The 24,929-nt window shown below is 43.1% G+C and overlaps 1 protein-coding gene across 1 annotated transcript in view; it reads left to right on the top strand.

Moving 5' to 3' along the window:
• The window catches only part of LOC109877215 (slit homolog 1 protein), a gene marked incomplete at both ends in the record, with an annotated part of 97,188 nt that overhangs the window by 52,628 nt on the left and 19,631 nt on the right, over positions 1 to 24,929 (top strand). The window contains 8 exon segments of the mRNA XM_031817385.1: positions 2,971 to 3,134; positions 4,032 to 4,179; positions 7,103 to 7,174; positions 14,438 to 14,509; positions 16,839 to 16,910; positions 17,920 to 18,063; positions 18,944 to 19,107; positions 20,962 to 20,985. Of these exon segments, the coding sequence (XP_031673245.1) occupies positions 2,971 to 3,134; positions 4,032 to 4,179; positions 7,103 to 7,174; positions 14,438 to 14,509; positions 16,839 to 16,910; positions 17,920 to 18,063; positions 18,944 to 19,107; positions 20,962 to 20,985 (860 nt within the window).

The raw sequence follows: 24,929 nt of genomic DNA, 5'->3' as shown, positions 1-24,929 counted from the left end.
GTTATGTTCTGGTATTAACTCTGAATATTTAAAGTAAGGGTTATGTTCAGGTATTAACTCTGTATATTTAAAGTAAGGGTTATGTCCTGGTATTAACTCTGAATATTTAAAGTAAGGGTTATGTTCAGGTATTAACTCTGAATATTTAAAGTAAGGGTTATGTTCTGGTATTAACTCTGAATATTTAAAGTAAGGGTTATGTTCTGGTATTAACTCTGAATATTTAAAGTAAGGGTTATGTTCTGGTATTAACTCTGAATATTTAAAGTAAGGGTTATGTTCTGGTATTAACTCTGAATATTTAAAGTAAGGGTTATGTTCAGGTATTAACTCTGAATATTTAAAGTAAGGGTTATGTTCAGGTATTAACTCTGAATATTTAAAGTAAGGGTTATGTTCAGGTATTAACTCTGAATATTTAAAGTAAGGGTTATGTTCTGGTATTAACTCTGAATATTTAAAGTAAGGGTTATGTTCAGGTATTAACTCTGAATATTTAAAGTAAGGGTTATGTTCTGGTATTAACTCTGAATATTTAAAGTAAGGGTTATGTTCTGGTATTAACTCTGAATATTTAAAGTAAGGGTTCATGTTCTGGTATTAATTCCAAATTCTTAAAGATGCAATATGTAGAAATCGCTCCGCCATTTCCTGGTTGCTAAGATTCTAATCGTTTTGCCTCATTTAAATGTGATGTTAAAAACCAAAAGTAAAAGACGCAAACATGTCATTTAGGCACGGGAAGCATAGAAGTAGTGCACATAGAACAGATCTACTGCTCCTTGGACAAACATGTCCTTTAGGCACGGGAAGCATAGAAGTAGTGCACATAGAACAGATCTACTGCTCCCTGGACAAACATGTCATTTAGGCACGGGAAGCATAGAAGTAGTGCACATAGAACAGATCTACTGCTCCTTGGACAAACATGTCATTTAGGCACGGGAAGCATAGAAGTAGTGCACATAGAACAGATCTACTGCTCCCTGGACAAACATGTCATTTAGGCACGGGAAGCATAGAAGTAGTGCACATAGAACAGATCTACTGCTCCTTGGACAAACATGTCATTTAGGCACGGGAAGCATAGAAGTAGTGCACATAGAACAGATCTACTGCTCCTTGGACAAACATGTCATTTAGGCACGGGAAGCATAGAAGTAGTGCACATAGAACAGATCTACTGCTCCTTGGACAAACATGTCATTTAGGCACGGGAAGCATAGAAGTAGTGCACATAGAACAGATCTACTGCTCCTTGGACAAACATGTCCTTTAGGCACGGGAAGCATAGAAGTAGTGCACATAGAACAGATCTACTGCTCCTTGGACAAACATGTCCTTTAGGCACGGGAAGCATAGAAGTAGTGCACATAGAACAGATCTACTGCTCCTTGGACAAACATGTCATTTAGGCACGGGAAGCATAGAAGTAGTGCACATAGAACAGATCTACTGCTCCTTGGACAAACATGTCCTTTAGGCACGGGAAGCATAGAAGTAGTGCACATAGAACAGATCTACTGCTCCTTGGACAAACATGTCCTTTAGGCACGGGAAGCATAGAAGTAGTGCACATAGAACAGATCTACTGCTCCTTGGACAAACATGTCCTTTAGGCATGGGAAGCATAGAAGTAGTGCACATAGAACAGATCTACTGCTCCTTGGACAAACATGTCATTTAGGCACGGGAAGCATAGAAGTAGTGCACATAGAACAGATCTACTGCTCCTTGGACAAACATGTCCTTTAGGCACGGGAAGCATAGAAGTAGTGCACATAGAACAGATCTACTGCTTCTTGGACAAACATGTCATTTAGGCACGGGAAGCATAGAAGTAGTGCACATAGAACAGATCTACTGCTCCTTGGACAAACATGTCATTTAGGCACGGGAAGCATAGAAGTAGTGCACATAGAACAGATCTACTGCTTCTTGGACAAACATGTCATTTAGGCACGGGAAGCATAGAAGTAGTGCACATAGAACAGATCTACTGCTCCTTGGACAAACATGTCATTTAGGCACGGGAAGCATAGAAGTAGTGCACATAGAACAGATCTACTGCTCCTTGGACAAACATGTCATTTAGGCACGGGAAGCATAGAAGTAGTGCACATAGAACAGATCTACTGCTCCTTGGACTTGTTTCAATAACAACGTCTATGTGAATTTGGTCGGGGCACCCAAAAAGTTACATATTGCAGCTTTAAGGGCATTAACTCTGAATGCTTCAGGTTTGAGATGGGCTTAAAACTAAAATATCAACAACAACTTTCTATCAGTGGATTCGAACATGCAACCTTTGGAATCAGAGGCAGATGCCTACTGAAATTTGGCTGAGCCAACCGCTAGTGAGAAACACACTTCAAATACACACATCTTGTATGAATGCCTCTGTACCCATAAACCAGTCAATCAGAGATGTAGCGCTGTCTCAGAAAAGGCCCAGCCTCTTGGGGGGGACCCAAACCCCCAGGCCCATTCTCAGGAGACTTGGTCCCCTTCCACCCACCACAGAAGGGTTGTGGGGGATTTGCTGGGACTTCAAGGCACCAAGCTCCTGTCAACAAACTGTCCAACGACAGACGCCCCTGGAAATCAAACTGTTAAGCCCCTGAAAATCACCCCCCCCCCACACACACACACACACACACACACACACACAACTAGAATCCCCTCCATTGTTAAAGCTGAGAGTTAGGGTTAGAGTATAGGGCTACAACAGTATGGGGGAAACTGGTTCAGACTGTGCATGTGTTTGTGCAGATGATGGTTTGGAGTGAGAGTCTCAGTGAGAGATGGGTAAGGGATCCCCCCTCCTCTCGCTCTCTCTCTCCTAGTGGTTACCCTCTACTCCAACCTCTCTGTGTTTTTCAGAGGGTTGGGAAAGCACAATACACATTTCCTTTGACATCCTGGTACATTGGACAATAAACCTCCCTCTTCCTCGTCCTCTCCCTCCAGTCGTCTCCACTCTAACAGTCTGAGGTGTGACTGTCACCTGTCCTGGCTGTCTCCCTGGCTGAGACAGAGGCCCACCCTGGGTCTGTACACACAGTGCAGCTCCCCTCCAACCCTCAGGGGACTCAACCTGGCTGAACTGCAGAAGAACGAGTTCACCTGCTCAGGTAAGGCAGGGGTCAGAGGATAGAGTTTACCTGTAGAGATCACCTGCTCAGGTAAGACAGGGGTCAGAGGATAGAGTTTACCTGTAGAGATCACCTGCTCAGGTAAGACAGGGGTCAGAGGATATAGTTTACCTGTAGAGGTCACCTGCTCAGGTAAGGCAGGGGTCAGAGGATAGAGTTTACCTGTAGAGGTCACCTGCTCAGGTAAGACAGGGGTCAGAGGTTAGAGTGTAAAGTTTACCTGTAGAGGTCACCTGCTCAGGTAAGACAGAGGTCAGAGGATAGAGTTTACCTGTAGAGGTCACCTGCTCAGGTAAGACAGAGGTCAGAGGTTGGAGGGTAAAGTTTACCTGTAGAGGGCACCTGCTCAGGTAAGACAGAGGTCAGAGGTTAGAGGGTAGAGTTTACCTGTAGAGGTCACCTGCTCAGGTAAGACAGAGGTTAGAGTTCACCAGCTGAGGTACAGCACTAGATTTTGTGTGGAGCCTTTCTATGCCATGTCCTTCCCTTGGTATGACTTTTATTTACTGTCCAGAAATCACCTGGTATTTACACAGCAACTAATAATCATACAATAATACACAATAATCACTCTCTCTCATTCTAAACTCTCTCTCCCTTTCTTTCTCTCTCTCTCTCTCTCTCTCTCTCTCTCTCTTTGTCTTTCTCTCTCATTCTAAACTCTCTCTCTCTCTCTCTTTCTCTCTCGCTCTCTCCCTTTGTCTTTCTCGCTCTCTCTCTTTCGCTCTCTCTCTTTGTCTTTCTCTCTCTTTCTCTCACTCTCTCTCTTTGTCTTTCCCTCTCTTTCTCTCGCTCTCTCTCTCTTTGTCTTTCTCTCTCTTTCTCTCACTCTCTCTCTTTGTCTTTCCCTCTCTTTCTCTCGCTCTCTCTCTCCAGGTCAGAGTGACAGTGCGTTTGTCCAGCCGTGTAGCCTGGCGTCTGGCTCCTGTCCTCCCATGTGTTCCTGTAGTAACAACATCGTAGACTGTAGAGGCAAGGGCCTCACTGCCATTCCTGCTCACCTGCCTGAAGCCATGACTGAGATGTGAGTCCTGCACGCGGTCAGCATGACCACACACGGTCAACAAGACCACAAAGCTTTAATTATGGTTTATAAGATACGAGGTGGCCATACCTGCTCACCCCCTCGAAGCCATGAGCGAGATCTGAGACCGTCGACATGGTCAGTTCATGCTCATCACCACACCTGGTCAATTTACGTACTGGTGTTAGTATTGATTTATTTGATTAATTCATTTAACCTTCGTTTAAACAGGAAATCACATTGAGACCAATGTCTATTCTGCATCACAAAAACAGCCAAATAGTAGGGTCATTGAGACATCACACACCATACAGAATAACCGCACCATACAGAATAACCACACCATACAGAATAACCACACCATACAGAATCACTGCACCATATAGAATAACTGCACTATATAGAATAACTGCACCATATAGAATAACCACACCATACAGAATAACCACACCAATATAGAATAACTACACCACATAGAATAACCGCACCATGTAGAATAACTGCACCATATAGAATAACCACACCATACAGAATAACCTCACCAAAATAGAATAACCTTGCCATGTAGAATAACCGCACCATTTAGAATAACTGCACCATATAGAATAATCACACCATACAGAATAACCTCACCAATATAGAATAACCATGCCATGTAGAATAACCGCACCATTTAGAATAACTACACCATGTAGAAAAACCACACCATGTAGAATAACTACACCATAAAGAATAGCCACACCATGTAGAATAAATCCACCATGTAGAATAAATCCACCATGTAGAATAACCACACCATGAAGAATAACCACACCATGTAGAATAACCACACTATGTAGAATAACCACACCACGTAGAATAACCACACCACGTAGAATAACCACACCACGTAGAATAACCACACCACATAGAATAACCACACCACGTAGAATAACCACACCATGTAGAATAACCACACCATGTAGAATAACCACACCATGTAGAATAACCACACCATGTAGAATAACAACAACATACAGAATAACCACACCATGTAGAATAACCACACCATACAGAATAGCCACACCATGTAGAATAAATCCACCATGTAGAATAACCACACCATGTAGAATAACCACACCACGTAGAATAATCACACCACGTAGAATAACCACACCACGTAGAATAACCACACCACGTAGAATAACCACACCACGTAGAATAACCACACCACGTAGAATAACCACACCATGTAGAATAACTACACCACATAGAATAACCACACCACGTAGAATAACCACATCACCTATGACCATTCATACTGTTCATGTGCCATATAAATACTGTATAATCATCATGATTGTCATTGCATATTGATATGGTGGCCCGCTGACCAATAAGATATGTCTGTGTGTCATTGGATATCCTGTATTAATATATGTATATGCTACAGTTTATCCAATCAGATGAATATGTGGCCATCTGACCAGTAAGAGTTGATGTGTGTGTGTGTATCATTAATGCATCAGAGCTGCTCTAGAAAGGATATTTCTATTCCCTGACAGCAGCTTACCACACCGCCCCTCCACACCGACCATGTCCATATATGGACACTTAACCCTTGACTTTTACACAGGCTCATCTCTCAACTTAACTTAACATCCCCTGTGGTTTAACCTCTTAGACCTGAAGGACACACACACATGCACATGCAGGATCATGCACACACACACACACACACACACTCAGACAGGAGGGAGAGAAAAAGATATGGTGAGAGGAGGATGAGGAAATAGTAGAATGTGTTTGAGGTTAGGGAGAGAGAGGGACTTTCTAAGACTTTCTCAGAAGAATAACAGACAGAAGGAGAGAGAGACAGACAGAAGGAGAGAGAGAGAGACAGGAGAGAGACAGACAGACAGAAGGAGAGAGAGACAGACAGGAGGAGAGAGAGACAGACAGGAGGAGAGAGAGACAGACAGGAGGAGAGAGAGACAGACAAAAGGAGAGAGAAACAGACAGGAGAGAGACAGACAGAAGGAGAGAGAGACAGACAGAAGGAGAGAGAGACAGACAGGAGGAGAGAGAGACAGACAGGAGGAGAGAGAGACAGACAGGAGGAGAGAGAAACAGACAGGAGAGAGACAGACAGAAGGAGAGAGAAACAGACAGGAGAGAGACAGACAGAAGGAGAGAGAGACAGACAGAAGGAGAGAGAGACAGACAGAAGGAGAGAGAGACAGACAGAAGGAGAGAGAGACAGACAGACAGGAGAGAGACAGACATAAGCAGAGAGAGACAGACAGAAGGAGAGAGAGACAGACAGAAGGAGAGAGAAACAGACAGAAGGAGAGAGACAGATAGAAGGAGAGAGAGACAGACAGAAGGAGAGAGAGACAGACAGAAGGAGAGAGAGACAGACAGACAGAAGCAGAGAGAGACAGACAGACAGAAGCAGAGAGAGACAGACAGAAGCAGAGAGAGACAGACAGAAGCAGAGAGAGACAGACAGAAGGAGAGAGAGACAGACAGAAGGAGAGAGAGACAGACAGAAGGAGAGAGAGACAGACAGAGGGGTTAGTAGTGTAATGTTGCAGTCTCTGAGTGGTTTGGCAGTTTAACAGGTGAGCATTCCCCTGGTCAGCTAACGGCTCCAGTCACACAAATATGTCAAACTGTGTCTGATACCCTCAACATTTCCTGTCTCTCACACACACAAAACACACACATACTTACACACACACAGAGAGAAAGAGAGACTAACCTAAGTTTCTCCTATATCTTACATGGGTGTAATTTGAATGAATCTCATTGCCGATGGGTCTCTCCCCCTCCCTTCTCCTCCCCTCTGTCTCCCACCCTCTCTTTTTTTTCCTTCCCTCACTCTCTCCCTTTTCCTTCCCTCACTCTCACCCTTTTCCTTCCCTCCTTCTCTCCCTCCTAGTCGTCTGGAGCAGAATGGCATCAAGTCAGTTCCTCCTGGGGCCTTCACCTCCTACAAGAAGCTGCGCAGAATGTAACTAGTCAACCCCCTTTACTTAACATATACCAACGACCTTCCTTGTGCCTCATCTGAAACTCAAGCTGCTATGTTTACAGATGATACTGCAATGTATACAACAAGACAATCGGTTCAACAGGTACAGCAAGTTCTACAAGTAGATCTGGGAAATATCAGGGATTGGGTTTGCCAGAACAAATTTGTTTTGCACACCAAGAAACCTATGGTTATGTTGGTCTGTTCATTCAGGAAAAGGCCAACACAGCATGGGATGCAATTAAGTATGGGGGAGTACACATTGAGGAAGTGGTAGAAACCAACTGAGGGGTGCAGCTAGACAACTGCTTATCATGGTCGTCTCAAATAGCTCATCTATGTAAAAATGTCAAATAAAACTGCATGCATTATCAGAAGGATATAAGATTTACCGGGAAAGATTCTTAAGAAAACAGCCCAAGCATTAATTGGGAGTCAGGTGAACTACTGTTCTGTGGTCTGGGGAAATGCATCAGCAAGTTAAGTTAGGAGGCTGCAGATTGAACAGAACAAAGCAACAAGGATTGTTTTAAGGTGGAGATGTGGTTCTTCTGTTGTGGTGACGATCAACGCTCTTGGTTGGTCAATGAGCAGCAAGGATTGTTTTAAGGTGGAGATGTGGTTCTCCTGTTGTGGTCACGATCAACGCTCCTGGTTGGTCATTAAGCAACAAGGATTGTTTTAAGGTGGAGATGTGGTTCTTCTGTTGTGGTCACGATCAACGCTCTTGGTTGGTCATTAAGCAACAAGGATTGTTTTAAGGTGGAGATGTGGTTCTTCTGTTGTGGTCACGATCAACGCTCTTGGTTGGTCATTAAGCAACAAGGATTGTTTTAAGGTGGAGATGTGGTTCTTCTGTTGTGGTCACGATCAACGCTCTTGGTTGGTCATTAAAGCAACAAGGATTGTTTTAAGGTGGAGATGTGGTTCTTCTGTTGTGGTCACGATCAACGCTCCTGGTTGGTCATTAAGCAACAAGATAATTGAAGAATAAAAAACACGCTTGTTTATTTCACAATGTGCACCATTTAAAACAGACAAACTCTCTTCACAACAGTATTCAGTTGGTAAGAGACAGACATTCAGTCAATACGAGGAATAGATTGTCCACCATCTATGTGTTATCCAGACAGAACAGTATTCAGTTGGTAAGAGACAGACAGTAAATACTAGGAATAGATTGTCCACCATCTATGTGTTATCCAGACAGAACAGTATTCAGTTGGTAAGAGACAGACAGTAAATACTAGGAATAGATTGTCCACCATCTATGTGTTATCCAGACAGAACAGTATTCAGTTGGTAAGAGACAGACAGTAAATACTAGGAATAGATTGTCCACCATCTATGTGTTATCCAGACAGAACAGTATTCAGTTGGTAAGAGACAGACAGTAAATACTAGGAATAGATTGTCCACCATCTATGTGTTATCCAGACAGAACAGTATTCAGTTGGTAAGAGACAGACAGTAAATACTAGGAATAGATTGTCCACCATCTATGTGTTATCCGGACAGAACAGTATTCAGTTGGTAAGAGACAGACAGTAAATACTAGGAATAGATTGTCCACCATCTATGTGTTATCCAGACAGAACAGTATTCAGTTGGTAAGAGACAGACAGTAAATACTAGGAATAGATTGTCCACCATCTATGTGTTATCCAGACAGAACAGTATTCAGTTGGTAAGAGACAGACAGTAAATACTAGGAATAGATTGTCCACCATCTATGTGTTATCCAGACAGAACAGTATTCAGTTGGTAAGAGACAGACAGTAAATACTAGGAATAGATTGTCCACCATCTATGTGTTATCCAGACAGAACAGTATTCAGTTGGTAAGAGACAGACAGTAAATACTAGGAATAGATTGTCCACCATCTATGTGTTATCCAGACAGAACAGTATTCAGTTGGTAAGAGACAGACAGTAAATACTAGGAATAGATTGTCCACCATCTATGTGTTATCCAGACAGAACAGTATTCAGTTGGTAAGAGACAGACAGTAAATACTAGGAATAGATTGTCCACCATCTATGTGTTATCCAGACAGAACAGTATTCAGTTGGTAAGAGACAGACAGTAAATACTAGGAATAGATTGTCCACCATCTATGTGTTATCCAGACAGAACAGTATTCAGTTGGTAAGAGACAGACAGTAAATACTAGGAATAGATTGTCCACCATCTATGTGTTATCCAGACAGAACAGTATTCAGTTGGTAAGAGACAGACAGTAAATACTAGGAATAGATTGTCCACCATCTATGTGTTATCCAGACAGAACAGTATTCAGTTGGTAAGAGACAGACAGTAAATACTAGGAATAGATTGTCCACCATCTATGTGTTATCCAGACAGAACAGTATTCAGTTGGTAAGAGACAGACAGTAAATACTAGGAATAGATTGTCCACCATCTATGTGTTATCCAGACAGAACAGTATTCAGTTGGTAAGAGACAGACAGTAAATACTAGGAATAGATTGTCCACCATCTATGTGTTATCCAGACAGAACAGTATTCAGTTGGTAAGAGACAGACAGTAAATACTAGGAATAGATTGTCCACCATCTATGTGTTATCCAGACAGAACAGTATTCAGTTGGTAAGAGACAGACAGTAAATACTAGGAATAGATTGTCCACCATCTATGTGTTATCCAGACAGAACAGTATTCAGTTGGTAAGAGACAGACAGTAAATACTAGGAATAGATTGTCCACCATCTATGTGTTATCCAGACAGAACAGTATTCAGTTGGTAAGAGACAGACAGTAAATACTAGGAATAGATTGTCCACCATCTATGTGTTATCCAGACAGAACAGTATTCAGTTGGTAAGAGACAGACAGTAAATACTAGGAATAGATTGTCCACCATCTATGTGTTATCCAGACAGAACAGTATTCAGTTGGTAAGAGACAGACAGTAAATACTAGGAATAGATTGTCCACCATCTATGTGTTATCCAGACAGAACAGTATTCAGTTGGTAAGAGACAGACAGTAAATACTAGGAATAGATTGTCCACCATCTATGTGTTATCCAGACAGAACAGTATTCAGTTGGTAAGAGACAGACAGTAAATACTAGGAATAGATTGTCCACCATCTATGTGTTATCCAGACAGAACAGTATTCAGTTGGTAAGAGACAGACAGTAAATACTAGGAATAGATTGTCCACCATCTATGTGTTATCCGGACAGAACAGTATTCAGTTGGTAAGAGACAGACAGTAAATACTAGGAATAGATTGTCCACCATCTATGTGTTATCCAGACAGAACAGTATTCAGTTGGTAAGAGACAGACAGTAAATACTAGGAATAGATTGTCCACCATCTATGTGTTATCCGGACAGAACAGTATTCAGTTGGTAAGAGACAGACAGTAAATACTAGGAATAGATTGTCCACCATCTATGTGTTATCCAGACAGAACAGTATTCAGTTGGTAAGAGACAGACAGTAAATACTAGGAATAGATTGTCCACCATCTATGTGTTATCCAGACAGAACAGTATTCAGTTGGTAAGAGACAGACAGTAAATACTAGGAATAGATTGTCCACCATCTATGTGTTATCCAGACAGAACAGTATTCCGTTGGTAAGAGACAGACAGTAAATACTAGGAATAGATTGTCCACCATCTATGTGTTATCCGGACAGAACAGTATTCAGTTGGTAAGAGACAGACAGTAAATACTAGGAATAGATTGTCCACCATCTATGTGTTATCCGGACAGAACAGTATTCAGTTGGTAAGAGACAGACAGTAAATACTAGGAATAGATTGTCCACCATCTATGTGTTATCCAGACAGAACAGTATTCAGTTGGTAAGAGACAGACAGTAAATACTAGGAATAGATTGTCCACCATCTATGTGTTATCCAGACAGAACAGTATTCAGTTGGTAAGAGACAGACAGTAAATACTAGGAATAGATTGTCCACCATCTATGTGTTATCCAGACAGAACAGTATTCAGTTGGTAAGAGACAGACAGTAAATACTAGGAATAGATTGTCCACCATCTATGTGTTATCCAGACAGAACAGTATTCAGTTGGTAAGAGACAGACAGTAAATACTAGGAATAGATTGTCCACCATCTATGTGTTATCCAGACAGAACAGTATTCAGTTGGTAAGAGACAGACAGTAAATACTAGGAATAGATTGTCCACCATCTATGTGTTATCCAGACAGAACAGTATTCAGTTGGTAAGAGACAGACAGTAAATACTAGGAATAGATTGTCCACCATCTATGTGTTATCCAGACAGAACAGTATTCAGTTGGTAAGAGACAGACAGTAAATAATAGGAATAGATTGTCCACCATCTATGTGTTATCCAGACAGAACAGTATTCAGTTGGTAAGAGACAGACAGTAAATACTAGGAATAGATTGTCCACCATCTATGTGTTATCCAGACAGAACAGTATTCAGTTGGTAAGAGACAGACAGTAAATACTAGGAATAGATTGTCCACCATCTATGTGTTATCCAGACAGAACAGTATTCAGTTGGTAAGAGACAGACAGTAAATACTAGGAATAGATTGTCCACCATCTATGTGTTATCCAGACAGAACAGTATTCAGTTGGTAAGAGACAGACAGTAAATACTAGGAATAGATTGTCCACCATCTATGTGTTATCCAGACAGAACAGTATTCAGTTGGTAAGAGACAGACAGTAAATACTAGGAATAGATTGTCCACCATCTATGTGTTATCCAGACAGAACAGTATTCAGTTGGTAAGAGACAGACAGTAAATACTAGGAATAGATTGTCCACCATCTATGTGTTATCCAGACAGAACAGTATTCAGTTGGTAAGAGACAGACAGTAAATACTAGGAATAGATTGTCCACCATCTATGTGTTATCCGGACAGAACAGTATTCAGTTGGTAAGAGACAGACAGTAAATACTAGGAATAGATTGTCCACCATCTATGTGTTATCCAGACAGAACAGTATTCAGTTGGTAAGAGACAGACAGTAAATACTAGGAATAGATTGTCCACCATCTATGTGTTATCCGGACAGAACAGTATTCAGTTGGTAAGAGACAGACAGTAAATACTAGGAATAGATTGTCCACCATCTATGTGTTATCCGGACAGAACAGTATTCAGTTGGTAAGAGACAGACAGTAAATACTAGGAATAGATTGTCCACCATCTATGTGTTATCCAGACAGAACAGTATTCAGTTGGTAAGAGACAGACAGTAAATACTAGGAATAGATTGTCCACCATCTATGTGTTATCCAGACAGAACAGTATTCAGTTGGTAAGAGACAGACAGTAAATACTAGGAATAGATTGTCCACCATCTATGTGTTATCCAGACAGAACAGTATTCAGTTGGTAAGAGACAGACAGTAAATACTAGGAATAGATTGTCCACCATCTATGTGTTATCCAGACAGAACAGTATTCAGTTGGTAAGAGACAGACAGTAAATACTAGGAATAGATTGTCCACCATCTATGTGGTATCCAGACAGAAAAGACAAACAGGCTAAATAACATTTTATTTAGTACAATAAAGAAATTGAAAACTTTATCTGTGCAAACCAGAAGCCTTCCATATATAAAATCTAGTAATACTTTAGAACCATTTAAATAGAATAATCTGGAAGGTTGTGCAGGACTATGGTCGTCTTTTTAGACTGTTCGAGTATTTATCTGGTCAATATGTCAGTGTATTGTTTCTGTTTGTAACAGTGTGTTATACTGTATGTGAAAATGTGATCCTATTATCATTATAATTATGTAATTTTTTTTACATTTAAGGACTCTTAGATTAGTCCTAATGAGCACTAAAAGATATCCTAATGAAATCAAATAAAACTCCTGACCTTCCACCTTTGACCTCTACACACCCCTAACCCCCTGTCTCCTACCCTACAGAGTGATTATATACAGTAAGAATCTTATCTGTTATCTGCTACTGGTTTTTGGAGCCCTTTAGTTGAACTCTCAGTGAGCCAGGGGCGAGGGGGGGGGTTAAGGCAGGATGAGGGGTAGGAAGTGGAGGGTTAGTGTGTGTCAGTGTGTGTGTGTGCACACGTTTGAATTTCATCATTCTGTTAAAGTACCGTTTCGTTGGGGGAGTTTAAACACTTGATCGATGTATATATCATAGAAGAGTGTAATTGTCTTTGGGACAGCTGTTTTTAGTCAAGACTTGTTGTTGTACTGTATGTGTTTATAGCTGTGTTTAATGTTGTGTTAGTGTATGTAAGTTGTTTTGTCTGAAACGTTGTTCCCTCTGCTGCTATTGGACCAAGTCTCTCTTGGAAAAGAGATGTTTTCTCAATGAGGAAAAACCTGTATGAATAAAGGTTTAAAAAAATGAATGAAAAGGTGCCATCTAATCAAGGAGAGGATTTGGACCTCTGAGGCCCAACACAGGAGCTCTTCTGTGGGCTAGAACCCAGGAGACCTCCCCTTAGTCTGGTCCTCTGCTGCATGGTTTATATCATCTCCCCAAGGTTGTAGGATGCATTTACAGTGTCTTCTGCATGGTTTATATCATCTCCCCAAGGTTGTAGGATGCATTTACAGTGTCTTCTGCATGGTTTATATCATCTCCCCAAGGTTGTAGGATGCATTTACAGTGTCTTCTGCATGGTTTATATCATCTCCCCAAGGTTGTAGGATGCATTTACAGTGTCTTCTGCATGGTTTATATCATCTCCCCAAGGTTGTAGGATGCATTTACAGTGTCTTCTGCATGGTTTATATCATCTCCCCAAGGTTGTAGGATGCATTTACAGTGTCTTCTGCATGGTTTATATCATCTCCCCAAGGTTGTAGGATGCATTTACAGTGTCTTCTGCATGGTTTATATCATCTCCCCAAGGTTGTAGGATGCATTTACAGTGTCTGCTGCATCCCAAATGAGAAATGGCATCCTATTCTCTATATAGGGCACTACTTTGACCAGACTCCTATTTGGCCTGGTCATAAGTAGTGCACTATATAGTGAATAGTGGCCTGGTCCAAGGTAGTGCACTATATAGTGAATAGTGGCCTGGTCCAAGGTAGTGCACTATATAGTGAATAGTGGCCTGGTCCAAGGTAGTGCACTATATAGTGAATAGTGTGCCATTTAGGAAGCAGCCCCCTAAAGGAGATGTCATTAAGTGGCGACGTCAGAGAGAGTGTGAGGTCAAAGGTCATGGTTCTCACTGTAACACTGTTGTTGTTCCTTCTTTCCAGAGATCTGAGTAACAATCAGATATCAGAGATCGCTCCCGATGTTTTCCAAGGCCTGAGAGCCCTCAACTCACTGTGAGTCTGTTTTCATCAGTGTGTGTCTGTGTGTAACCATCAGTGTTTGTGTCTGTGTGTCGCCATCAGTGTGTGTGTCGCCATCAGTGTGTGTGTCGCCATCAGTGTGTGTGTCTGTGTGTCGCCATCAGTGTGTGTGTCGCCATCAGTGTGTGTGTCTGTGTGTCGCCATCAGTGTGTGTGTCGCCATCAGTGTGTGTGTAGCCATTAGTGTTTGTGTGTCGCCATCAGTGTGTGTGTGTGTGTGTCGCCATCAGTGTGTGTCTGTGTGTCGCCATCAGTGTGTGTGTAGCCATTAGTGTCTGTGTGTCGCCATCTGTGTGTGTGTGTGTGTGTCGCCATCAGTGTGTGTGTGTGTGTGTCGCCATCAGTGTGTGTGTGTGTGTGTCGCCATCAGTGTGTGTGTCTGTGTGTGTGTGTCGCCATCAGTGTGTGTGTCGCCATCAGTGTGTGTGTCGCCATCAGTCTGTGTGTCGCCATCAGTGTTTGTGTAGCCATTAGTGTTTGTGTGTCGCCATCAGTGTGTGTGTCGCCATCAGTGTGTGTGTCGCCATCAGTGTGTGTGTCTGTGTGTCGCCATCAGTGTGTGTGTCGCCATCAGTGTGTGTGTCTGTGTGTCGCCATCAGTGTGTGTGTCGCCATCAGTGTGTGTGTGTGTGTCGCCATCAGTGTGTGTCTGTGTGTCGCCATCAGTGTGTGTGTAGCCATTAGTGTCTGTGTGTCGCCATCTGTGTGTGTGTGTGTGTGTGTCGCCATCAGTGTGTGTGTGTGTGTGTCGCCATCAGTGTGTGTGTGTGTGTGTCGCCATCAGTGTGTGTGTGTGTGTGTCGCCATCAGTGTGTGTGTCTGTGTGTGTGTGTCGCCATCAGTGTGTGTGTCGCCATCAGTGTGTGTGTCGCCATCAGTGTGTGTGTCGCCATCAGTGTGTGTGTAGCCATTAGTGTTTGTGTGTCGCCATCAGTGTGTGTGTGTGTGTCGCCATCAGTGTGTGTCTGTGTGTCGCCATCAGTGTGTGTGTAGCCATTAGTGTCTGTGTGTCGCCATCTGTGTGTGTGTGTGTGTCGCCATCAGTGTGTGTGTGGGTGTGTGTCGCCATCAGTGTGTGTGTGTGTGTGTCGCCATCAGTGTGTGTGTGTGTCGCCATCAGTGTGTGTGTCGCCATCAGTGTGTGTGTCGCCATCAGTGTGTGTGTCGCCATCAGTGTGTGTGTGTGTGTCGCCATCAGTGTGTGTGTCTGTGTGTGTGTGTCGCCATCAGTGTGTGTGTCGCCATCAGTGTGTGTGTCGCCATCAGTGTGTGTGTCGCCATCAGTGTGTGTGTCTGTCTTTCTCTCTTTATGTCTGTGTATCTGTCAGTCTGTGTGTACTAACGTATGTGTTGACATGTCTCTGTCTCTACTGCATATACATGATCATGAGGGAGTGTGTGTGTACATATCATTGTGAATAATGTATAGTGTTTATATAGAGTTAAACAGACAGTCCTTATTTTATGTGTCCTACTGAATCAGCCTCAATGGGAGGTCTGGGAGACTGTGTGTGTGTTTGTTTTCTGTGGGGGTCCAGGGGAGGAGGGGGGGCTGGTAGTTGGTAAGTGTCCCCTTAGGGGATAGCCCTGTCTGGGATGAATGGGACTGTGCTGTGCCTTTTAGTCTGGGTGTGTTCCAGTTCCCTCTTCTGAGTGATATGAGCCAGATGGGGCAAGATAGCCAGATAGTGTTACTGCTATAGTACTGAGTCTTATTCTATATGGTCTCTACAGGGTTCTGTATGGTAATATTGTCACGGTGTTACTGCTATAGTACTGAGTCTTATTCTATATGGTCTCTACAGGGTTCTGTATGGTAATATTGTCATAGTGTTACTGCTATAGTACTCAGTCTTATTCTGTATGGTCTCTACAGGGTTCTGTATGGTAATATTGTCATAGTGTTACTGCTATAGTACTCAGTCTTATTCTATATGGTCTCTACAGGGTTCTGTATGGTAATATTGCCATGGTATTACTGGTATAGTACTGAGTCTTATTCTATATGGTCTCTACAGGGTTCTGTATGGTAGTATTGTCATAGTGTTACTGCTATAGTACTCAGTCTTATTCTGTATGGTCTCTACAGGGTTCTGTATGGTAATATTGTCATAGTGTTACTGCTATAGTACTCAGTCTTATTCTATAAGGTCTCTACAGGGTTCTGTATGGTAATATTGTCATAGTGTTACTGGTATAGTACTCAGTCTTATTCTATATGGTCTCTACAGGGTTCTGTATGGTAATATTGTCATAGTGTTACTGGTATAGTACTGAGTCTTATTCTATATGGTCTCTACAGGGTTCTATATGGTAATAAGATCACAGATCTCCCCAGAGGACTGTTTGAGGGTCTCGGCTCTCTAGAACTGCTGTAAGTACAATTCTGTCTACTTCCTAGATCACACCCTATTCCCTATGTAGTCCACTGTACTGTCTACTTCCTAGATCATACCCTATGTAGTGCACTATACTGTCTACTTCCTAAATCATACCCCATTCACTATGTAGTGCACTATACTGTCTACTTCCTAAATCATACCCCATTCCCTATGTAGTGCACTATACTGTCTACTTCCTATATCATACCCTATGTAGTGCACTATACTGTCTACTTCCTATATCATACCCTATGTAGTGCACTGTACTGTCTACTTCCTATATCATACCCTATGTAGTGCACTGTACTGTCTACTTCCTATATCATACCCTATCCCCTATGTAGTACACTATACTGTCTACTTCCTAGATCATACCCTATCCCCTATGTAGTACACTATACTGTCTACTTCCTAGATCATACCCTATTCCCTATGTAGTGCACTGTACTGTCTACATCCTAGATTATACCCTATTCCCTGTGTAGTGCACTGTACTGTCTACTTCCTAGATCATACCCTATTTCCTATGTAGTACACTATACTGTCTACTTCCTAGATCATAACCTATTCCCTATGTAGTGCACTATACTGTCTACTTCCTAAATCATTCCCCATTCCCTATGTAGTGCACTATACTGTGTACTTCCTAAATCATTCCCTATGTAGTGCACTAATTTTGACCAGAGCCTGATATACAGTATGTGCTTTTAGTTTAGGAACAGAACTGCCCTCCCTCCCTCCCTCCCTCCCTCCCTCCCTCCCTCCCTCCCTCCCTCCCTCCCTCCCTCCCTCCCTCCCTCCCTCCCTCCCTCCCTCCCTCCCTCCCTCCCTCCCTCCATCCCTCCCTCCCTCCCTCTCTATCTCCCTCCCTCCATCCCCCTATCTCTCCTTCTCTATCGCTCTCCCTCTCTCTCTCCCTCCCTCTCTCCCTATCTCTCTCTCTCTCTCCCTCTCTTTCTCCATCCTCACTCTCTCCCCCCTCTGTCTCTGTCTCTCTCCCAGTCTCCTGAATGCCAATAAGATCCACTGTATTCGAGCCACAGCCTTCCAGGACCTAGAGAATCTAGCTCTGCTGTCTCTCTACGACAACAAGATCCAGACCCTGGCTAAAGGAACCTTCTCACCCCTTCACAGTATACAGACACTGTGAGTCTCTCACACACACACACACACACACACACACACACACACACACACACACACACACACACACACACACACACACACACACACACACACACACACACACACACACACACACACACCTTCACACCCCCACACAGTATACAGACACTGTGAGTCTCACACACACGCACACACACACACACACACCTTCACACAGTATACAGACACTGTGAGTCTCACACACACACACGCACACACACCTTCACACCCCCACACAGTATACAGACACTGTGAGTCTCTCTCACACACACACACACACACACACACACACACACACACACACACACACACACACACACACACACACACACGCACACATGCACACACACTTTCACACCCCCACACAGTATACAGACACTGTGAGTCACACACACACACACGCATGGATGCACACACACCTTCACACAGTATACAGACACTGTGGTATGCATAGGTGTACTGTCAAATACAATACCCAAACAGGCATACATACATGTTCAATCCTACATACTGATGCAGACAGATGAAGTCTCCACATCCATATAGTATTAGAGCAGGTCTGTTCTATGACGGTTCTGGAGGGCCCAAACACTTCTGCTTTTATCCTCTCCTTGTAATAAAGGACTAATTCAGACCTGGGACACCGGGGGAGTGCAATTAACTACCACGTAGAAACAAAACCAGAAGTGGTTGGGGAGACCAGGACCTGGAATCAATTAACTACCAGGTAGAAACAAAACCAGAAGTGGTTGGGGAGACCAGGACCTGGAATCAATTAACTACCAGGTAGAAACAAAACCAGAAGTGGTTGGGCCCTCCATATTCTTTTAAAACCTGACCTCTGACCCCTCTCTCCCCCTAGTCACCTGGCCCAGAACCCGTTTGTGTGTGACTGTAACCTGAAATGGCTGGCAGACTACCTGAGGTCCAACCCCATAGAGACCAGCGGTGCCCGCTGTGCCAGCCCACGCAGACTGGCCAACAAACGCATCGGGCAGATCAAGAGCAAGAAGTTCCGCTGCTCTGGTGTGTGTCTGTCTGTCTGTGGTCATCTGACGTGTGTGTGTGTCTGTCTGTCTGTGGTCATCTGACGTGTGTGTGTGTGTCTGTCTGTGGTCATCTGACGTCTGTGTGTGTGTGTCTGTCTGGTCATCTGACGTGTGTGTGTGTGTGTGTGTCTGTCTGTGGTCATCTGACGTCTGTGTGTGTGTGTCTGTCTGTCTGTGGTCATCTGACGTGTGTGTGTGTGTCTGTCTGTCTGTCTGTGGTCATCTGACGTGTGTGTGTGTGTCTGTCTGTCTGTCTGTGGTCATCTGACGTGTGTGTGTGTGTCTGTCTGTGGTCATCTGACGTCTGTGTGTGTGTGTCTGTCTGGTCATCTGACGTGTGTGTGTGTGTGTCTGTCTGTGGTCATCTGACGTCTGTGTGTGTGTGTCTGTCTGTCTGTGGTCATCTGACGTGTGTGTGTGTGTGTGTCTGTCTGTCTGTCTGTGGTCATCTGACGTGTGTGTGTGTGTGTGTCTGTCTGTCTGTCTGTGGTCATCTGACGTGTGTGTGTGTCTGTCTGTCTGTCTGTGGTCATCTGACGTGTGTGTGTGTATGTGTCTGTCTGTGGTCATCTGACGTGTGTGTGTGTCTGTCTGTCTGTCTGTGGTCATCTGACGTGTGTGTGTGTCTGTCTGTGGTCATCTGACGTGTGTGTGTGTTTGTCTGTCTGTCTGTCTGTGCCCATCTGACGTGTGTGTGTGTGTGTGTCTGTCTGTCTGTCTGTGGTCATCTGACGTGTGTGTGTGTGTCTGTCTGTCTGTGGTCATCTGACGTGTGTCTGCAGTGTGTGTGTGTCTAGCTACATCACCTTGTTCCAACTTATGCCAGGCTCCGTCCCAGCACACACACGGCACTCTTTCCCTTCATCTGCCAGCGTTATAGGCCAGCATTATCTGCCAGGGTTATAGGCCAGCATTATCTGCCAGTGTTATAGGCCAGCATGATCTGCCAGCGTTATAGTCCAGCATTATCTGCCAGTGTTATAGTCCAGCATTATCTGCCAGCATTATCTACCAGCATTCTAGGGCGGCATTATCTGCCAGTGTTATAGGCCAGCATGATCTGCCAGCGTTATAGTCCAGCATTATCTGCCAGTGTTATAGTCCAGCATTATCTGCCAGCGTTATAGTCCGGCATTATCTACCAGCATTCTAGGACGGCATTATCTGCCAGCGTTATAGGCCAGCATTATCTGCCGGCGTTATAGGCCAACATTATCTGCCAGCGTTGTAGGCCAGCATTATCTGCCAGGGTTATAGGCCAGCATTATCTGCCAGTGTTATAGGCCAGCATGATCTGCCAGCGTTATAGGCCAGCATGATCTGCCAGCGTTATAGTCCAGCATTATCTGCCAGCGTTATAGACCAGCATTATCTGCCGGCATTATCTGCCATTGTTATAGGCCAGCGTTATCTGCCCGCGCTATAGGCCCGCATTATCTGCCGGCATTATCTGCCGGCGTTATAGGCCAGCATTATCTGCCAGCATTATCTGCCAACCCAGCTCCAGTGAAACCAGTAACGGCTCCTTGATCTGTGTGCTTTAGAGCTGGTACAGGTTATGACAGGTTATAAGGCATTACGTAGAGTTATGTTAAACCATGATACCATGGAGATGACGTGGTGTTTTCTGTTTCATATATAACCGCGTTACAGGGCCAGGAGATGCTGCTTTCTTATTCATCAGAGATATATCTATCTTAGAGTAGGAAAACAAACATTTGACAAATCACAAAGCTACTGCATTCTACAGTATATATGAATATTCTATATCCTGATGCCATCCTCCTTAAACTGTCAGTAAACTTAATTTGTTTTTCTGTTTCCATGGTAGCTAAGGAGCAGTACCACATCCCAGGTACGTGTGTGTTAGTTCTACATATCCGTATATGTACTTCTGTATATACATACTGTAGTATATTATACTGTATATCTGTACTTCTGTATATACATACTGTAGTATATTATACTGTATATCTGTACATCTGTATATACATACTGTAGTATATTATACTGTATATATGTATCTGTACTTCTGTATATACATACTGTAGTATATTATACTGTATATCTGTACTTCTGTATATACATACTGTAGTATATTATACTGTATATCTGTATCTGTACTTCTGTATATGCATACTGTAGTATATTATACTGTATATCTGTATCTGTACTTCTGTATATACATACTGTAGTATATTATACTGTATATCTGTACTTCTGTATATACATACTGTAGTATATTATACTGTATATCTGTATCTGTACTTCTGTATATACATACTGTAGTATATTATACTGTATATCTGTACTTCTGTATATACATACTGTAGTATATTATACTGTATATCATTATCTGTACTTCTGTATATACATACTGTAGTATATTATACTGTATATCTGATTCTGTACTTCTGTATATACATACTGTAGTATATTATACTGTATATCTGTTTCTGTACTTCTGTATATACATACTGTAGTATATTATACTGTATATCTGTATCTGTCCTGCACATTGGACCTGCTCATGTGTGACGTATACAACATGTCAAATGAACTGTGACTTCTGTGTTGTGTCCAGGCATGTTGGACGCTAAACAGTAACTGGGTATGAAAATACTACACTGTTCTATGTAGGGTTGCAAAGATCTGGGAACTTTCCCAAAATTCCCAGGTTTCCTGCTTATTCCCTCCTGATTCCAGGAACATTTCACTTGGGTTTCTGGAAAACTTGGGACATTTGTGAAAGTTGCCGGACATTTGCAACCCTAATTCTATGAGTGTTGTACAGTATATCTAAATACAGTATGTTATATTTGATAATACAGTGTGTTCTATGTGATCAAATCAAATTTTAGTAGTCACATGCGCCGAATACAGCAGGTGTAGGTAGACCTTACAGTGAAATGCTTACTTACGAGCCCCTAACCAACAAGGCAGTTGAAAAAAATACGGATAGGAAATAAAAGTAACAAGAAATTAAAGAGCAGCAGTAAAATAACAATAGTGAGACTATATATGGAGGGGGTACCGGTACAGAGTCAATGTGCGGGGGCACCGGTTAGTTGAGGTAATATGTACATGTAGGTAGAGTTATTATAGTGACTATGCATAGATGATAACAGAGAGTAGCAGCGGTGTAAAAGAGGGGGAGAGGGGGTGGGGGAGGGGGGCAATGCAAATAGTCTGGGTAGCCATTTGATTAGATGTTCAGGAGTCTTATGGCTTGGGGGTAGAAGCTGTTTAGAAGCTCCTTGGACCTAGATTTGGTGCTCTGGTAGCGCTTGCTGTGCGGTAGCAAAGAGAACAGTCTTATGACTAGGGTGGCTGGAGTCTTTGACAATTTTTAGGGCCTTCCTCTGACACCACCTGGTATAGAGATCCTGGATGGCAGGAAACTTGGCTCCAGTGATGTACTGGGCCGTTTGCACTATCCTCTGTAGTGCCTTGCGGTTGGAGGCTGAGCAGTTGCCGTACCCAGCCAGTGATGCAACCAATGCTTTCGGTCCTCTTTTTCCTGTAGTCCACAATCATCTCCTTTGTCTTGATCATGTTGCGGGAGAGGTTGTTGTCCTGGCACCACACGGCCAGGTCTCTGACCTCCTCCCTATAGGCGGTCTCGTCGTTGTCAGTGATCAGTCCTACCACTGTTGTGTCATCGGCAAACTTAATGATGGTGTTGGAGCTGTGCCTGGCAGTGTAGTCATGAGTGAACAGGGAGTACAGGAGGGGACTGAGCACACACTCCTGAGGGGTCCCTGTGTTGAGGATCAGCGTGGTGGATGTGTTGTTACCCACCCTTACCACCTTGTGGGCGGCCCGTCAGGAAGTCCAGGATCCAGTTGCAGAGGGAGGTGTTTAGTCCCAGGGTCCTTAGCTTATGGATGAGCTTTGAGGGCACTATGGAGTTGAACGTTGAGCTGTAGTCAATGAATAGCATTCTCACATAGGTGTTCCTTTTGTCCAGGTGGGAAAGGGCAGTATGGAGTGCAATAGAAAAGGCATAATCTGTGGATCTGTTGGTGCGGTATGCAAATTGTAATGGGTCTAGAGTTTCTGGGATAATGGTGTTGATGTGAGCCATGACCAGCCTTTCAAAGCACTTCATGGCTATAGACGTCAGTGCTACAGGTTGGTAGTCATTTAGGCAGGTTACCTTAGTGTTCTTGGGCACAGGCACTATGGTGGTCTGCTTGAAACATGTTGGTATTACAGACTCAGACAGGGAGAGGTTGAACATGTCAATGAAGACACGTGCCAGTTGGTCAGCGCATGCTCGCAGTACACGTCCTGGTAATCCGTCTGGCGCTGCAGTCTTGTGAATGTTGACCTGTTTAAAGGTCTTACTCACATCGGCTGTGGAGAGAGTGATCACACAGTCTTCTGGAACAGCTGGTGCTGTCATGCATGTTTCAGTGTTATTTGCCTTGAAGCAAGTATAGAAGTAGTTTTGCTCGTCTGGTAGGCTTGTGTGACTGAGCAGCTCTCGACTGTGCTTCCCTTTGCAGTCTGTAATGGTTTGCAAGCCCTGCCACATCCGACGAGCTTCAGAGCCAGTGTAGTACGATTCGATCTTAGTCCTGTATTGATGCTTTACCTGTTTGATGGTTCGATGGAGGGCATAGCGGGATTTCTTATAAGCTTCCGGGTTAGAGTCCTGCTCTTTGATAGTGGCAGCTCTAGCCTTTAGCTCAGTGCAGATGTTGCCTGTAATCCATGGCTTCTGGTTGGGGTATGTACGTACGGTCACTGTGGGGATGACATCATCGATGCACTTATTGATGAAGCCAATTACTGGTGTGGTGTACTCCTCAATGCCATCTGAGGAATCCCGGAATATGTTCCAGTCTGTGCTAGTAAAACAGTCCTGTAGTTTAGCATCTGCTTCATCTGATCACTTTTTTATAGACTGAGTCACTGGTGCTTCCTGCTTTAATTTTTGCTTGTAAGCCGGAATCAGGAGGATAGAATTATGGTCAGATTTGCCAAATGGAGGGCGAGGGAGAGCTTTGTAGGCGTCTTTGTGTGTGGAGTAAAGGTGGTCCAGAGTTTTTTAACCCTCTGGTTGCACATTTAACATGCTGATAGAAATTTGGTAAAACGGATTTAAGTTTCCCTGCATTTAAGTCCCCGGCCACTAGGAGCACCGCCTCTGGGTGAGCGTTTTCTTGTTTGCTTATGGCGGAATACAGCTCATTCAATGCTGTCTTAGTGCCAACCTCAGTCTGTGGTGGTACAGTGGGGCAAACAAGTATTTAAATACTTATTTTCCACCATAATTTGCAAATAAATTCATTAAAAATCCTACAATGTGATTTTCTGGATTTTTTTTCTCATTTTGTCTGTCATAGTTGAAGTGTACCTATGATGAAAATTACAGGCCTCTCTCATCTTTTTAAGTGGGAGAACTTGCACAATTGGTGGCTGACTAAATACTTTTTTGCTCCACTGTATGTAAACAATGTATTCTGTGTGATAATGTATGTTCTATGTGATAATACGGTATTATATGTGATAATACGGTGAGTTCTATGTGATTTACGGTATGTTCTATGTGATCATACAGTGTGTTCTATGTGATAATATAGTGTGTTCTATGTGATCATACAGTCTGTTCTATGTGATCATACAGTGTGTTCTATGTGATAATACAGTGTGTTCTATGTGATAATACAGTATGTTCTATGTGATAATACAGTGTGTTCTGTGTGATAATACAGTGTGTTCTATGCGATAATACAGTGTGTTCTATGTGATAATACAGTGTGTTCTATGTGATAATACAGTGTGTTCTAT

This window comes from Oncorhynchus kisutch, unplaced genomic scaffold (genome assembly GCF_002021735.2).
Source record: "Oncorhynchus kisutch isolate 150728-3 unplaced genomic scaffold, Okis_V2 scaffold1009, whole genome shotgun sequence".
In the NCBI taxonomy this organism is placed as follows: Eukaryota; Metazoa; Chordata; class Actinopteri; order Salmoniformes; family Salmonidae; genus Oncorhynchus; species Oncorhynchus kisutch.
Note: the sequence above shows the minus strand (reverse complement) of the source record. Positions and strands in the feature narration are given on the sequence as shown.